Here is a 17772-nt window from a genome sequence, read left to right on the forward strand (position 1 = left end):
GGAAAGATTATACCCTTGGAAATCCTATAGGGAAGTTCTCTCTGTCCTATAGGATCACTATGAGTCAGAATCAACTCGATGACAATGGGTTTAGTTTAAATTTTTTGTAGTAATTCAAATGAAAGCCCTTTTGTGGCTGGTGGGCCTCCTGTGTACAGCCTCTACTTAGACCAGGTAAGAAGCAGCTGGTGGCCACTGGGTCAAGAATTTGTTCTCAGAACCTCCTAAAAGGCCCCTTTGGAAGAGGGCATTCACATGACAAAAATTTGCCAAACAGGACCAAGACATAGGGACAGAGTGCAAACAGGGTGAACACAAAGATGTTGTCCTATACCAGAGCCCTGGGCTGGCTGTTTCCAGACTTTTCCCAGGGGCTCTGGGCCCCATGCCATACCCCCCTTGCCAGGACAGGGCAGCCACCTTCCCCTCTGCAGAGAGTCTCCCTACACTGCCTGAGACAGAGGCTGTGGCTTCCACGAGCACATGCAGGAGCGTGGCCTGGGCCCTCTCACAGCCTGGCTCAGGCCCAAGTGGTGGCACCCCAACAGGCTGCAGGGACAAAGGTGTGCGTTACCTCAATGCACCCTGGGGCTGGGGGCTCTGCTTCTTGCTGCTGCTGCCCATCTGCCTGAGCTGCACTGGCCTCCACCCTGGAGGAGGCGGTCTCTGACACCTGGCTCCAGGCCCTGGGCTCTGGGGGTGTCTCTGGGCTGCCGGACACGGGCTGGGATTCCTGCTGAAGAGACCCCAGCCCATGAGCTGCCCCCATTCACTTAGCCAGAGAGTCTCCAGGGTTCCTGGGCAACCTGGGACTTTGCCTCTTGCCCCTTCCATGGGACCTCCATCTCACTGAAGACCCCTCCCTCAGGGGCCCTTAGTTGGTGGCTAGGAGGCTCCTGGTGGGTCCAGAGAAAGGGCATTTAGCCAGACACCCAGCCAGCCTGGTGTAAATACTCCTCCAGCCTCATTACTCCCTGGAAGGATATAGCTGGGTAATGATGCCCAATTCATGTATACTGGCAGATGCACTTTGGAAGGACATGCTGACTTCCCTCATGAGTTCCCATGGTACTTCCTGCTTGCCTGCATGTAACACACGTGCACACACACACACACACTATTGCCACTGGCCCTGGGGAGCCAACAGGCTCAAGAGAAGAGAAGGAGAAGGAAAAGGAGGGGCAGCCGGAACTCCACTCCTGTGCTAGGAGCATCCTGGAGATAATTGGAAGCTGTGGTCCTGGCAACGCCAACTCAACTCCCACCCCTACTTACAATGCCACCACCCCGCAACCTACTAAAGGGCCATAGTGGCCTCTGGGACTGCAGGGAGGCAGGAGGATCAAATTCCATGCATGAGCGAGAGCTGCTCTCACAGCCAGGCCTCCCCAGTGTGGGTGCGGCTTGGAGGAAGCTGCCAGGCTGGGTCCAACGAAACAGAGAACCACTCTTCACTGCTTGACCTGAAGACCCAAGGAGAAGCCCTGGAGCCTGGCTCAGGCCAAGGGAAAGCTGGGGGGAAAGGCACTGTCTATTTTGTCCTGACTCTGGTTTCAAGTGTTAAAAATAACAGGTTAAAAGATAAGATAGTGATGTCTCTGACACCTCCGGTCTTAGGGATGCTTATTTTTAAATCTCAGAATGAGCCCTGGGTGTGGGAGGCGGGGAAGGGGCAGTTGGGAGGTCAGGAGACTGCACCCTTCGGTCACTGAGACATTCTACCTTATTAGTCCTAGAGGGGGTAGTGGTCAGGGTGGGAGTGGGGACAAGGCTTGTGGCCCTGTCTTAGACTCATGGGGGAGCTTCTAGCTAGTCTCTCTCTTGCCATGCCTCAGTTTCCCTATCTGCACAGTTAGTTGCCCATGATCGGTCAGCCAGGGAATGACAACAGCACCTTTCTGGGTCCCCTCCTGGGTTGGATTAGGGAGGGAACGCTGAGAGCTGGTCTCAGCACCTCTCTGAGAGACTGGCCACTGTGGGGAAGACTGTCTCTACCTTACCATACTGCTGGGCAGCCTAGCAGAGTAGCTGTTCCGAGTGTCCCAGGCAGCTGAGCCCCAGCCCTGTGCCCAGTATATGCTGGGTACATGGTGAGGTGGGAGGCTCACCTGCCTGCTGGACTCGTCCTCCGTACCCAAGCTGTTTTCCTCGGACTCTTCCTGGTCATCTGTGTCCGACTCAGCTACAGCAATGGGTACACACACGGGTTCTGAGTCCCCAGGGGTGCCCTGGCCTGGCTGGTTGCCTTCCTCAAACCGGGTCTCCTTGCGGGTCAGGGGTGCCTTCCCCACCTCTGGGGGTGGTGGGGAATCAGAGGCAGCAACGCAGCTGGGCAGCCGGCCACGCGAGGCAAGAATAGCTGGCTTTTGAGGCCGCCGGCACAGAAGCCCACAGCAGAAGTCCCAGGTGGTCCTCTTGACGAAGCGAAGGCCCCTCTGGATGCGGGCCAGGGCCAGCTGGAGATTGTTCATCTCGCCGTCCTCGTCAGGGGCTGTGAGGTTGTCTGCACTGAAGGAGCTGAGCAGCAACGCCAGGAAGAGGTTCAGGACCTGCCAAGGCAACAGGCCACACTCACGAAGGCACTGCCCAGGTCATGGGCACACAGCGTCTACTCTGTGATGGGGAAACTGAGAACCAGAGAGCTTAAGGACTGCTGATGGCCAATGGCTCTGGACACAAACTCAGGACCCTGGGCCCTCATCCCGACCCCCCATTCTCCTGAATTTGGAGGGTTGGTTATACAAGAGAAGATAAACTCTAACCCCTCCTCCCCAGGGCTGAAACAGTCTTAACAGAGGGCATCAAACTCAGGCCCCTTGTGTGCTGGCTGAAGTTCAAAGGAAAAGCATGGGCTCATCCAGAGTTAAAGCCTACAGACGTGGAAGAGGCCCAAAGGGGGCAGGGGATGGTGCAGCGTCACACTGGCAGTCCTGTCCCAGTACCAGCTCCTCTATACACAGGCCTTGCTCTCCCTTTGTCCCTTTGGGAGTAACAGGGGCAGTGTGGTCAAGGGTGGGCACAAGGTTCCTCCCTGGGAAGCGAGAGTCCAGTGTGAGATTACCAAAGACAGAATCCCACACAGAAGCACCTGGAGCATCTGCTGGTGAAGGAAGGGCAGTGGTCTGCCTCTGAGTTCCCCTGGAGCCAAAGATCTGGGGTTCTTGCCCTGGGGCACACTCTACCTGCATCATTACATCTGACTATGACTTCAGGTGATGGACCAGGCTCAAGAACAATCAGGGACTTGAGAACCTGGCTGCAGATGCTTTTGTGGTAGGTCTCACAGGCAAGGGGGCCTGACCCTAGGAGCCTCCAGCCCACTGGGGACGAGCAAAGATGGGGCAATGAAGGGCGGCCCCAGGGATCTCAGACTACCTGTGAGTCAGGCATGCATGGCAGCTGTGTCTGGGTGGTGAGGGGTGCTTAGATGGATGCTGCGCCTGGACCCAGACATCTGAGATGGGGTGAGGGGAATTGGGGTGTGTACATGGGTCAGCCCTGGCTCCAAGGCCCTTTATGCTGAAGAGGGTAAGGGGAGAGGCTAAAGTTTTAGTTTCCAGAAAGCACCAAACTCTCTACCATTGAGTCAATTCTGACTCATAGCGACACCCACTGGGATTCCGAGGTGGTAAATCTTTACGGAAGTAGATCGCCCCATTCCTCTTGGGAAGTGGCTGGTGGGTTTGAACCATCAACCTTCTGGTTAGCAGTCAAATGCTTTAGGCAGTGCGCCACCAGAACTCCTTTCCAGCAGGCACCAAAAACCAAACCAAACTTACTGCTGTGGAGTCAGATCCGACTCATAGTGACTCCACCTTGGGTTTCCGAGGAGGTATCACTATGGAAGTAGGTTGCCCAACTTCCTTCCAAGGAGTAGCTGGTGGACCTAGTTTTAATAAAGTTATCTATTAAGAGTTAGGGACTCGAGACCCCTTAGGGAGGATTTGCATAATCTCTCCATCTTGAGATGGTTCTGGAGGACTTCTTGTTGTTAAAAACTATCCTGTAAATGTGAAGTTTAAGCTTCTGTAAATAGAAGTACTGCTGTGTGACAGGAGCTGGGCTTGGGTTCATTTCCAGACTTGTTGATGGTGAAATTACGATGGTGGTGGGCTTGTTCTCAGACCCAGGTCAGATGGGCCCACGAGCATCACCAGGTGACAGGCGAATAGGTGCAACCTCCCCATCATGGGCTTAGTATCTCATCCTTCCGGCCACCCGCAAAGGGAAAGTGGCTGAATGGGGCCCCATGGAATGGTGGGTGTGAGGGTGGGCACTCAGTTCTCACTGGTAATCCACTCTGAGTGTCAGCCCTTGTGTCTCACAAGCCCCCGACAGGTGCCATCCCCAAGGACCCCACACCTGTCACAAAGCGGGGAATGAGCATCTCAGTGAATGCAGTGGGTAAGAGCTAGGCCTCAGAGATATGCATTGGTTCAGAAAGTAACACATATTCATGTGGATAGCATGGAAACGCTAAGAAATAGGATCTACATGTTATATCCTCTACAGTGAGATGATCACTGTTGACACCTGACATCTTCATTATGTACTCCCTGGGGGTGGGTGGGTCATGTGCTCTGATTCAGAGCCACTGTCTACACTGACCATTGGTCTAGCCCCTGGCCTTGGTCCACACTGGCCCAGGCATGGCCTGCCTGTTTCTGGGATGCCTACAGATCCTCCCCAACAACCCTCACCCACGCCTGGCCTACCTCTCCTGACTTCCGTGAGATGTGGGCCCAGGCTGGGGGCAGGACAGGGGGCCACCTGGGATATCCTGTCTTCCCCCACAGGGGCTCTAGGGCCTCTCTTGTCACTGGCTTCAGAAGTTCAACTTCTTGCTTTCCCTGTCAATTGTGCTGCTGCTGCACCCCAGCCCCTGCTTGATCATCACTTCCCATTTCAATGGCAATCTTGTTTCCACCCACACCCGGCAGGCGGCCCAATTCCTGAGGCGGCCTAGGAGGGGGCTGTGTGGGCTGGCGTTAACTTCCCTCCTCCAGCAGCCTCTAATCTTCTCATCCCCAGGCATATCCACTTGAAAATCGCAGGGTTCTGTGTGTGAGGAGCAGCCTGGCTTGGCATACTTGCATCCTCCTTGGAATAGACAAGAGTTTGGAGGCCCAGGCTGGGACTGGAGCTAAGTAAAGCTCCACACCCAAGGGTTTGCAGGGATGGGAGGGATGCACGGAGCTAGCCAAAGAGTTAGGCTCTACCGGCATTGTGCACCAATGCCCTGGGCTCCTGTCTGTGCTCTGGCATCCACATGTGGGGCCTAAGTGGACTGACCCCAACTAGTCTAGGCTTGCCCACCCAGGCCTGGTTAAGGCACAGGGGAGGAGAAGAAAGTAAGTAGCTTTTGGGAAAGGCTCTGGCATTTCCAGCCCAAAGCACTTACTCCATGGCTGGCTAAGAAGTGACCCTAATGCCCCTTTATGAGCTGACATCCTGCAATGCCATTAGCGGGAACCAAGCCAGATAGGTGCAAGGCCTGAGCATGTGTGGGCCACCTGCTTACCCAGGAAGGCAGCTTCATGTTCACAGTGCACACTGACTTCTGCCTGACCTCTGACTCACCTCAACCCTCACTTATTCCTAAGGCCCCTTCTCTGGCATTTAGTTTTTAGTCTTCCTCAACTCTGGAATTCTCAACACAGCAAAGACACAAGGCTAGATGCACTTGTCCTACGATAGACAAGTGGCTATGGAGCAAAGGCCTTGTTCTCTCATCATGGGAGAATGGGGACTCCACCACAGCTACTGAGAGCTACTGAGAGGGACATACAAGGCTCCCCATGCCCCACCTCACCTGTACCACCACCTGACCTGTTTGCACCTGTGCTTTGCCTTTTGCTTGTCCTGCTCCTTCCCTATATAGCATCACCTGCTTACCCAGTCAGCTCTAAACCCTCCTCTGGAAGCTTTCCTTAATTTCCCAAGCTGGAGGGGGATCAGTACCCATGGGCTCCTCTTTAATGGCTCTGATCACTCTGACCAGTTTAAGAGCCATTTCAAACTTGTGTAAACTCCCTACCTCTCATTCTCTCAAGTGGGTGATTAAAGTCAGGGCTGGGACCAGGTAACCCACATTCACCTCTGCTAGCACAACAGCATCGGTACATGCAACAGGGGCTCAGTAAATGTCTGTTAAGCTGAATTTTTTTAAAGAATGTATTAATTCATTGATGTTGAATGACTGAATAAAATAATGAGTGGATGAGTGAATAAATAAATGAATAATAATGAATAATGGGTAAACAGGTGAATGAATGAATGCGTGAAATGCAGTGACTGACTGAATGAATGGATAAATGAGTCAATGTGTGAGGGAGGAGACAGCTGGATGGACAGATGAGTAGATGAATAGAATGAGTGAACGACTGAATGAATAGGTGGGTTGATGGATGGGAGTAGATGAACGAGTGGTATGTGAATGAGTCAGTGAAGGAATGGATGGGTAGACAGGTGGGCAAGTGAATGGATGAATAAGTGCATGGGCATGTGTGTGTGTGTATGTGTGAGCTTCCAGCAGACCTAGCTTCACCTGTGTGTACACGGGTTGAAAGATGGATGGGCAGTTGATGGACAGATGGATGAATGTTAGGTGAGTGAATGGATGTGTGATGAATGGATGGAGAGGTGAAGGAATGAGTAGATGAGGGTGGATAGCTGGGAGGCTAGGTAAGTAAGTGGATAGATGGATGGGAGACTGGGTGCCTGGATAGATAGACTGATGGAAGGGTGGACAGGTGGAAGGGTGGTAGGCTGGCGGGAGGGCTGAATGAGTAAATGTATGGGAGAGTACATAGATGGAAGAATGCGTGGGTTGATGATAAATGGATGGGTAAGTGAATATGTAGATGGATGGATGAATGGGCGAGTGAATACAAGTATGGATATTAAATGAACAGATAAAAGATTGACAGGTGGACGGATGATTTGATGGATGAATGGCTGAGTGAATGAGTGAAAATATGGGAAGATGTGTAAATGAATGGGTAGATGGATGCTTGAGTGGGTAAGTGGCTGGCTGGATGAATGGATGGATGGGTAACTGAATGTGTGGGAGGCCTTGGCCAACTCACCACAAGGTTGCCAATGACCATAACAAGCAAGAAGACTAGCAGGCACAGTGACTGCCCAGACACCTCCATGCAGTCCCACATGGTCTCAATCCACTCGCCACAGAGGATGCGGAAGATGATAAGGAAGGCATGGAAGAAGTCCATCATGTGCCAGCGGGGCAGTAGGCCTGAGTCACTGATGCGGTGCCTCAGCTCTGAGTAGTTCTTGCCAAAGAGCTGCATGCCCACCACAGCAAAGATGAACACGATGATGGCCAGCACCAGAGTCAGGTTCCCCAGTGCCCCCACTGAGTTCCCGATGATCTTGATGAGTGTGTTCAGGGTGGGCCACGATTTGGCCAGCTTGAAGACCCGAAGCTGAGGAGGGAGGAAGAGGAGGCATCCTTGTGAGGGGGTCTGGCTCCTACTGCCTATGGACACTCCTACCACCCAAGAGTTTGCCTGAAAGCCAAGGGGAAAAGCTTAGAGGTCCCTGATACCTGCTTCCCCCTATTTCTCTCTATAGCCTGAGGGGCAACTTCATTGGGCTCTGCTCTGGGAGTCCAGACAACAGCTCTAGTCTCATCTTCCCAACTCAGACCTCTTTGTTCTCATGCCAGCCTCCTACATGGCTCCCCACCCCCATCCCAATCTCACTTCCAGGAACTTCCCAATAGATTTCCCTCCAGCATAGAATACCCCTCCTCTCCAGACACATTCTCATCAGTTATTGTTCCGGGTCAGCTCAAACTATCTGACTCGACTAATCATCTCCATCTTCCTTTTCTCTCAGGTATCACCAAAAAGGAGCAGATGCTTAACATTTATTCAGCACCTACTACATGCCAGGTCTTGTGCTTAGGATAGCTTTCTTCATTTAAAACTCCCAATAACTACATGAGGTCAGTGTTTTTATTATCTGATAGATGAGGAAGCCAAAACTTAAAGGTAGAGTAACTTGTCTAGGTCCCTTGGCTCATAGCAGTTGAGCCAGAATTAGAACCCTTAGCTTGGTCTTTCTCTGTTGCCTCCACTATCTTCCACCCCAAGTGAAGCCACCAAAAGTGCTCAAGACCTCTAGGAACCCTTCTCCGACCATGCCCAAGCTGGACTTCCAGTGCCATGGCTGGACCTTTCAGGCATTCTGAGTTCAAATTGTGGCACAGACCAGTAGTAGCTTTGACTTCATCTAAAAGCTTGTTAGAAATTCAGAATCTTGGGTCCCAGACTTACTGAATCAGTATTTGCATTTTACCAAGATCCCAGATGATGTGGATGCAAGTTAAAATTCAAGATGTGGTGGCTGAAAGCCAGCAGGCAGAGCCTCAGCTGAGCTGCCAGCAGACCTAGCTTCACCTGTTACTCTCCATGTGGCTTCAGGAAATCACCTCTCTGAGTCTTAGTCTCCTCATTTATAAAATGGGGATGCATTAATACTAGCCCCATTCCTAGATCCTGGGAAGACTAAATTCATTCATTGTGAACCCTTTGCAAGGGCTTTGCAAGTCATCAGGTTGACTGCCCCGAGACCTTGTCTGGGAATATCTTGCCCACTTCCATGCCCTCCATATCACCAGCTTTGGGCCCAACAGCCAGCGGCACCTAGCAAATGGCTGTTGCGTGAGGCATGATAGACAAAGTAGGGGTAACTGAGTGGTGATCTGGAGGGGTGTGCCTTGGTGCCCTAGACCCTACCCCACCCCTCTGTAGTGGGGCCCAGCCAGGTACCAGGCGGAAGGAGCGCAGCACTGACAGGTTGCCCATGCGGGACAGGCCTAGCTCCATGAGGCTAAGGATGACGATGATGCTGTCAAAGATGTTCCAGCCTTGCTGGAAGTAGTAGTAGGGGTCAAGGGCGATAATCTTGAAGGTCATCTCTGCTGTGAAGATCCCCGTGAAGACCTGAGGAGAGAGTAGGTGAGGGATCAGGGGTTCCCAGTGATTGGGCTGGAAAGATCCTCTGGCCAGCCAGGGGCACCCTGCCTCCTGACTCTTGTTCTTGTCCTGGTCTGCTAGCTCTGACTATGCCAGGGCTCCCCAGTGGCTCTGCTTGCTTGGCCATGGCCAGCCCTTCAGGGATACTGTACCCAGCCTAATGCCCCATCCCTCTTGGCTGCTCACCAAGCATGACAGGACAACCTGGCCCTCAGAGACAGCCCAGGCCCATCATGGCTTCTGAATTTTAGCTATAGGGGAAGCCTGGGGACAGGAGAGGCTGAGCTGGGCAGTGACAGACCCAGTCACAGCCTCTTTCAAGCCCTGTCTCTACAAGGAGCTCCCTCGCCCCACTTGTGACAAATACATGCACTCCCACAGAGACTCATGGCCTCTCAGGACTCCAGGTCATCGGCCACACTGTTCCTGCAGCCTGGAATGCCCTTCCCCTTCCACGTGGTAAACTCTTCTAACTATAATAACAACAGCAATTGTTTCTTTTCTTTTTCTAAAATGTAAAAAATTTTAAACAGTAATAGGGAAATGGAAAATAATGATAGAAAATATGAAAAATAATGACATATGAATAATATTTTGTACAAACAATTGAAAACATCTGTGTGGCAAAAATGACAAAGAAACAAACAAAAAAAACTCCGAACCTCACTGCATATCAGGTTAAAAGACAAATGACAAACTCCTTTTCTTAGGAAAGATTTAACAACTGTATGTAAGGCAAAAGGTTAATATTCATACTATTAAAATAGCATATGCAAATCAAGAAAAATAAAAACTCCAATAGAAAAAATAAACACAAATAGGCAATTAAAAATGAAAATGGTCAATACACATATGAAAGAATGTTCAGCTTCACTAATGGTCAAAGAGGCAAATTTAAGCAATAACAAGATGCTTTTTACCTATCAGACTGGTGAAGCTTTAAAAAAATTGATCAAACTCAAGCGCTGGGAATGCTGGGAGAAACAAGCACTCTTTCCTTCTTCTGTAGGCATGTGGAATGGTACAACTTTTCTAGAGTGGGATCTAATAAGCAGTATCCAAACTTAAAACTCAAAAAAACCAAACTCACTGCCGTTGAGTTGATTCCGACTCATAGCGACACCCATTGGGTTTCCGAGGCAGTAAATCTTTTTGGAAGTAGACTGCCCAGTCTTCCTTCTGCAGAGTAGCTGGTGGGTTTGAACCACCAACCTTCTGGTTAGCAGTCAAATGCCTTAGTCTGTACACCACCAAAGTTCCTTATCCAAACTTAAGATGTACCTAATTGGTGGAACAATTCTACTTGCAAGACTCTACCCCAAGGAGATAATGGCACACATATTTGAAAGTTGTATTCACTATGTTTATAATGTTGAAAAACTTAATGTCCACTAGTAAGAGCTGGTTAAGTAAATTGTACTAGCATCCAGGGAATATTATGCAGTCCTCATAAGGAGTGATGTAAATCTATATTAACATAGGAAGATGTCTTCAATTTTTGCTTTTTTGAGGATTTTGCCTCAAAAGTCCATTCAATTCAATTATAACAACGTCTACCCTTCCTCATCAGTAGAGTTTCTGATAATTTCCCTTATTAATCAGAGATGTAAACACTTGGCTAATAGTCTTCTAAGGCACTATCACACACACACACACACACACACACACACACAACAAACCTGTTGTGTGGAGTTGATGCCAACTCATAGCAACCCTAAAGAAGAGTAGAACCGCCCCTTACGATTGTCAAGGCTGTAAATCTTTATGGAAGCCAACTGCCATGTTTTTCTCTCATGGAGTGGCTAGGATTCAAATTGCCAACCTTCTGGTTAGGAGCTGAGCACTAAACAACTGTGCCACTAGGGCTCCTACTATCACCAAAGAAACCGCCACCAAATTCACTGCCATCAAGTTGATTCTGACTCATAGTAATCCCCATTGGGTTTCTAAGACTGTAAATCTTTATGGAAGCAGACTGGCTCATCTTTCTCCCTCAGAGTGGCTAGTGGGTTCAAACTGCCAAGTTAGCAGGTAAGCACTAAACCACTCACTGTGCCACCAGGGCTCCAACTATCACCAACCAAACTCAAACTCATTGCCACTGAGTTAATTCTGACTCATAGTGACCCCCACTGGGTTTCTGAGGTGGTAAATCTTTAAGGAAGTAGATTGTCCCATCTTCCTTCTGTGGAGGGGCTGGTGGGTTTGAACCACCAACCTTCTGGTTAGCAGTCAAATGCCTTAGGCACTGTGCTACTAGAGCTCCTACTATCATCAAAGATGACTGTGTAGACAAACCATCTTAATTCCAGTTTCAGGAACTCCTCAATTTCTAATTTACAATAAAATACAGTAGGTTGCTACTTTATAGTCATACAGTCTTACAGCCACACTATGCAGAAACCTCCCCATCTCTAAAATCACTAAATCAGATATCCTTCTCTCTGACCACATTTGTTTATCCTCTCTCATAGGCTGCCTGACTCTCATAATACATTTGTTTGTTTGTTTGTTTTTTGCTTCAGTCCCTCTAAACCATCACCCGTGTACATTCTCCTCATCAATCAGTCACTCCCCTATTCATCTTAAATTCAGTTATTGACCATTTCAAGCACTCTCTTGCCAATATCTTAAACTTCTTTGCCTCATCATTTTAATTGATTTGTTGCAAAATCTCTCTTTGTGATTTAGATGATGTGTTTTCTTCATACCCAGGTGTCTTAGTTATCTACTGCTCTTATAACAGAAATACCACAAGCGGATGGCTTTGCTAAATAGAAGTTCATTCTCTCACAGTTTAGGAAGCTACAAGTCCAAATTCAGGGCAGGGGCTCTAGGGGAAGGCTTTCTCTCTCTAATGGCTCTGGGAAAAGGTCTTTGTCTCCTTTCAACATTGGTGGGTGGGGTGTTCCTTGGAGATCTCCATGTATCTTGGCATTAACCTTCCCCTAGATCTAGGAGGTTCTCAGCACAGGGACACAGGTTTGAAGGAGATGTTCCACTTTTAGCTCTTCTTTTGTGGTGGTACTCTGCTCACTTCTCTTTCCTTTTATCTCTTGAAGGTAAAAGGTGAGGCAGGCCACACCCTAGGAAAATTCTGCTTACATTAGAGCAGGGCTGTGGCCTGAATAAGGCTCCACTCCAATTCCCTTACAACTGATTGACTGATTACATCATTACTTAACTGCCAAACCACTGATAATCATGGCTCAGCCAAATTGATACTTATTTTTGGGGGACACAGTTCCATCCATTACATTTTACCCTTTGGCCCGCCAAAATTCATGTCTTTGCTACATGCAAAACACTTTCACCCCATCGTATCATCCCAAAAGTTTAAATTGACTCCAAGTTCAAATTCCATCCTGGGGCAAAATTCTTCCTCATCTGTGAATCTAGACTACAAGTTATCTGCTTCCAAAATAAAATGATGGAACAGGTACAAGGCAGACATTTCCATTACAAATGGGAGAAATTGGAAGGAAAGAAGGAATAACAGGCACCAAGCAAGTCCAAAACCCAGCAGAACAATTTGCTCTCAAGGCTTGAAAATAATCCTGTTCTCTGAAACCATCCAGGCAGTGGTCTTGCCTTCTAGACTCTGGGGGTTGGCCAAGATCTCTGGATTCTGGATGGAGGCTCCTCAGCTCTGGGCTTCATCTCTACCTTCCAGGACCACTGGGGTGGTAACGTTGCTCCCTTGGCTTTGGGTGGTCCCATTTTTCTAGTCCAACTGAGTAGCAACCCCACCCCTTTGGCCCCAGCAGGCTCCATTCTTCTGTCCCTTGGACATGGCAGCCCCACCACTCTGGAACTTTTGAATAGCAGCCTCACACTCCAGAACCAAATTGGAGAATTTGGTTGACTCTTTGAAACCTAGGAGGCTGTGGCCCCATCCTTTGAAACCCAGCAGGTCATGATTTTACCCTTTGAGACACCAGAGGTCATGGCCCTACCCTTTCTGATCAAGACAGGTCTGCTTCTCGTGCTCTATGGTAGTTAAGGTTATGTGTCAACTTAGCTGGGCCTGGTGTTGAGCGGCTAGATATAGTTATATACCATTATGAGATTGGTAATCAACTTCATGGCAGAATCTATTGGAGCAGCTGAGTAGCCACTTCCAATATATAAGAAGAAGTTTTGAGAAAGGTCTCTGCAGCTTTTTGGCATGCCTGGACCCTGCATGTAGCTGAGTCTTCATTTAGTGGCCTACCATGCCCTGTTGATCTTGGGACTTTTTCTGGACTTGAACTAGTGACCTGCCATGTTGTGTGATAATCTTGGGACTGTGCCTTTTTTCTTGTTGACCTTGGGTTTGCCAGCCTCAGCAGCCAGCAGCTACCTCAGTTAAGAAAAATCTTGAGCTTCAGTGAGCTGGTAGCAAGAGGCAGAGCTGAAGTCCAAGGCTTTCACCCAGCCCCTAGAACTGGCACTTTGAACTTGGACTTCTAGCTTCCAAAACTGTAGGAGAATAAATCCATGTTGTTAAAGTCACTCATTTGTAGTATTTTCTGTTAGAGCAGCACAAAGTAACTGAAATACCATCCATTTGTGGTGGTGTTTTTTTTTTTTTTTTTTTTTTTTTTTGAGTAGCACTGGAGAACCAAAACATGTTCCTTGTCTCTTCAGCTTCTACTTCCTAGCCTTTTGAGTTGACCCAGCCTCTCCCCTACTCAGGTAAGTGTTATAAAGCTCTTTAGTGCCCTATAAATGCCCAGAGAAAACCTACTGTACTAGTAAGCCTCAGCCTGAAGGCACTGAGTTCTCTTGCTCCATGGGTCATAAGCCTAGCTCTGGAGGCACCTCACTCTGTCAGGAAGCCTCTTGCCTGAAGGCACTCAGCTCTCTTGCTATGTTAACTCTTTCACCATCTTGTGCCACTCTTCTGGTACTGCTGTTGCCATTTCTCTGCCAATGCTTCTCACTGTCTTTGCTGTCTCTGGTGTTACAGCTCTCCTCACTTCCTTCCGAGCTCTCACTAGAATTGCCTTGGACATCCATAATTCCACCAACAGTCTCTTCAAAGAAATCTAGGCTTCCACTATTACCAAAAACCAAACTCTACTATTAGGCACCTTAAAATTCTTCCAGCCTCTACCCATTACCCAATTCCAAAACTACTTCCACATTCCAGGTACCCGTCAGAGCAGCACCCCACTCCTGGTACCAAATTCTATCATAGCTATCTAGTGCTGCTACAACAAATGTCATAGGTGAATAGCTTTAACAAACAGAAATTAGTCTCTCATAGAGAAAAGTCCCAGAGGCTAGAAATCCAAGTTCAGGGTGCTAGCTCTAGGGAAGGCTTTCTCTCTCTGCTGGCTTTGGGGGAAGGTGTCCCATAAATGTCTCCTTTCAACATCTGTGGGCCTGCATCTAGGTGGTTCTCAGTGCAGGGACCCCAGATACAAAGGATGCACTCTGCTCCTGGCTTCTCTTTCTTGGTGGTACCGAGATCCCTCCTTCTCTGCTTGCTTCTCTTTCCTTTTATCTCTTGTAAAATAAAAGATGATCAGGCCACACCCCAGGAAAACTCCCCATGTATCAGATCAGGACTGTGACCTGAGTAAGGGTGTTGCATCTCACCTTAATTTCCTTACAGGTGATTGGCTGATCACATCTGATCACATTATGGGAGAGGATCACATCATTACATAACTGCCATACCACTGAGAGTCATGGCCCTGCCAAGTTGACACATATTCTGGGGGGACACAATTCAATCCATGACACCAGGCTACCAAACATTGCTAGAGTATCACATTTTAGCAGATAGATACCATTACAAGTTGATATCTACTAATTTCAACTGGGCCTTTGTCTCAGGTTCAGTTCCCATAACGCAGAACTTAAGGCAAGGATTTGTACAGTCGTTGTATCTTAAGCGCTGACTACCTGCCAAGAACTGGGTTAAATGCTTGGCATGTGATTTTTATTTTAATCTTGCCAACAACCCAATCAGGAAAATATCATTATCCCCATTTTACCAGTTGCTATGGAGTCTATTGAAAGTGATGATGACCCCATGTGTGTCTGAATAGAACTGTGCTCCACAGGGTTTTCATAGTGAAAAATCATGGCTGATTTGCCAAGCCTTTCCTCAGAGGAACCTGCAGGTATAATCGAACTTCCAACCTTTTAGTTAGCAGCTGAGCACATTAACTATAAGGAAACAGGTACTGAGATTAAGTAACTTGCATGGGGTCACATAGCCAGTAAATCTGATAGCCAGGTAGTAAACCCAGCGCTGCCACTTTCACAATTTGCAGCAACTACCTCTCCCTTCAGGAAATACTCCTGAGGTGGGCAGAGCCCCATAGTCAAAGAGCCCACAGTGGGGTGGGCAAGGGAGCATGGTTCCAAGAGGAGGGCATGTCCTTTAAAGGGCAGGGCTGGCAGAAACTCTAGGCCTGTATACAGGGTCTCGTGAGTCACATTAAGGAGCTGGGGGTTTATCTCAAAGGCACTGAGGGTCTTCTGAAGGGGAGGGTTGAGGTCTGTTGTCTGAAGCACCACTGGGAAATGTCAGGCCTGCAGCTCTTGTGGAGGAGAAGTCAAAGCCAGGGGCATAGTGGAGAAACTTGCTCAGGTCAAAATTCAGGAAGGGAAGTCACTCTATCCTCAGCACCTACCCTGAGGGGGCTCTGTGCTAAAGGAGGGACAGAAGGATCTGTTGGTTGGCCTAGTACCAGCCCTCTCCCCCACTGCTCTGATGAGGCCCTGTGGAGGTGGGCTGAGAGGTGAGGGGCTACTGTTGGCCCAGGGGGAGGCAGTAGTATGGCAGGAGTGGTGGGCACTTCAGCACTGTCCCACAGCTCCACCCACTATCCTTCCTCTTATGACTCTTATGACTTCACTGGTCCCTTTAGTGCTGGTGCCCATAGGAAAATGTTCTTCAAGCAGCCGAGGGCTTGGGAGGAGAGATCTGAAATTTCTAGCTCTGGGTCAAATTCTTGGACTGCCCTCCCATATAGAGGGGTATCCTGAGTTCTGTCCCTTTTCCCAGCACTCTAACCTGTTCCCATGGCTTTTGCGCTCCTGTGACCCCACTTCCTACTACTGGTCCATTCCAGCCATGCTTGCTTCCTTGTTACTCCCTCCTCAGGGCAATTGCTGCTCCCTTCCCTGAATCATCCCAGCTCCCCCATCCACAAAACTCCTTCCCCTTCATGACTTTGCTTAAAGTTACCTAATGGGGTGGCTTCCTGACTACCCTACTTAAGACCATGCCCCTCAATTCTTTATCCCCCTGTTCTGGTTACCTAGTGCCTCTCTGACAGGAATATACCACAAATGCCTTTAACAAACAAGAGTTTATTCTCTTACAGTTTGGAGGCTAGAAGTCCAAGTTCCAAGTCCCAGGCTCTAGGGGCTGGGTGAAGGCCCCTCAATCTTGGGCTTCAGCTCTGCCTCCTGCTCCAGGCCCACTGAAGCTAGAGGCTTTTCTTCATTCAAACAGCTGCTGGCTGCTGAGACTGACAAGCCCAGGGTTGACAATGAAAAAGGCACAGTCTTGATGTTACCAAACCACATGGCAGGCCATTAATTCAAGTCCACTGAAAGTTCCAAGGTCGGCAGAGCACGACTACATGCAGGGTTCAAGTGTGCCATAAGCTAGAGACCATTCCCAAAGCTGCTGTTTATATATAGGAAGCAGACCACATTCCTAAAGCAGCTACTCAGCTGCTTGTGGTAGATGCCACCATGGAGCTGATTGTCAGTCTCATCATGGGGAATAACTACCTCCAGCTGCCCAACCACTGAACCAGGCCCAGCCAAGCTGACATACAACTTGAACTACCACCCCCCTTCCTTGCTTTGTCCCCACAGCTTTATTTCTCTTTATTTCCTTGCTTTACTTCTCCCTCATATAGCACCATCTGACAAACACCATATGTTGCTCTGTATTTGTTTAAGGAGCCCTGGTGGCGCAGATTACAACCTAGGAAATCTTATGGGGCAGTTCTTCTCTGTCATAAGTCATATGTCTGTCACTGAGTTGGAAATGACTCGACAGCAATGGGTTTTGTTTTTGATTTTTGATTATATGTTTATCAAGGCTCTTCTGGCTGGAATGTAAGCTCTATAAGTTAGCAGAGACCTGTTCTTAGAAGGTGCTCTGGTGGTGCAGTACCTAAGGCATTTGACTATGAAGCACAAGGTTGGCAGTTCAAATCCACCAGCCACTCCACAGAAGGAAGACAGGGCGATCTACTTCCATAAAGATTTACCATCACAGAAACTCAATAGGGGTCTCCGTGAGTCGGAATGAATTCAATGGCAGCGGGTATTCTTTCTTAGAAGTCCCTGGGTGGTGCAAATGGTTATGTGCTTGCCTACTAACCAAAAGGTTAGCAGTTTGAATCCACCCAGGGGCTTCTTAGAAGAAAGGCCTGGTGATCTGTTTCCAAAATACCAGCTATGATAAGCCTATGGTGCAGTTCTACTCTGAAACACATGGGGTCACTATCAGTTGGAACTGACTCAATGGCAACTGGTTTGGTTTTTATTCTGTCTTACTGTACCTAGAATAGTGCTCAGCATAGAGGCATGCAGCAGCATTTGCAAATTTTGTTTCCGTAGATTTCCTGGCTTATCTCTACAGACAATAATATTATCTGGAAAACAATGTCAGATCTGTTTTCATTCCATCTTTATTCCTTTTCTTTCTTTTTTTTTTTTAAATTTTATTTGGATTTGGGTGAAGATTTACAGAGTAAATTCACTTTTCATACAGCAGTTCACATATACTTTGTCTCATGTCATTGAC

The 17772-nt window shown here is 48.6% G+C and overlaps 1 protein-coding gene across 1 annotated transcript in view; it reads right to left on the reverse strand.

Annotated features, from left to right (window-relative positions):
- Positions 1-17772, reverse strand: part of SCN5A (sodium voltage-gated channel alpha subunit 5) — a 100221-nt gene that overhangs the window by 32242 nt on the left and 50207 nt on the right. Inside the window, exons 14-17 of the mRNA XM_042781639.1 lie at positions 8796-8969; positions 7089-7445; positions 2109-2549; positions 575-736 (exon numbers count right to left, since the gene is read on the reverse strand). Of these exons, the coding sequence (XP_042637573.1) occupies positions 575-736; positions 2109-2549; positions 7089-7445; positions 8796-8969 (1134 nt within the window). The remainder of the gene's footprint in view (positions 1-574; positions 737-2108; positions 2550-7088; positions 7446-8795; positions 8970-17772) is intronic.

The sequence above is a fragment of the Orycteropus afer genome, unplaced genomic scaffold (assembly GCF_000298275.1).
Source record: "Orycteropus afer afer isolate SDZICR_OR568_19922 unplaced genomic scaffold, OryAfe1.0 scaffold00142, whole genome shotgun sequence".
In the NCBI taxonomy this organism is placed as follows: domain Eukaryota; kingdom Metazoa; phylum Chordata; class Mammalia; order Tubulidentata; family Orycteropodidae; genus Orycteropus; species Orycteropus afer.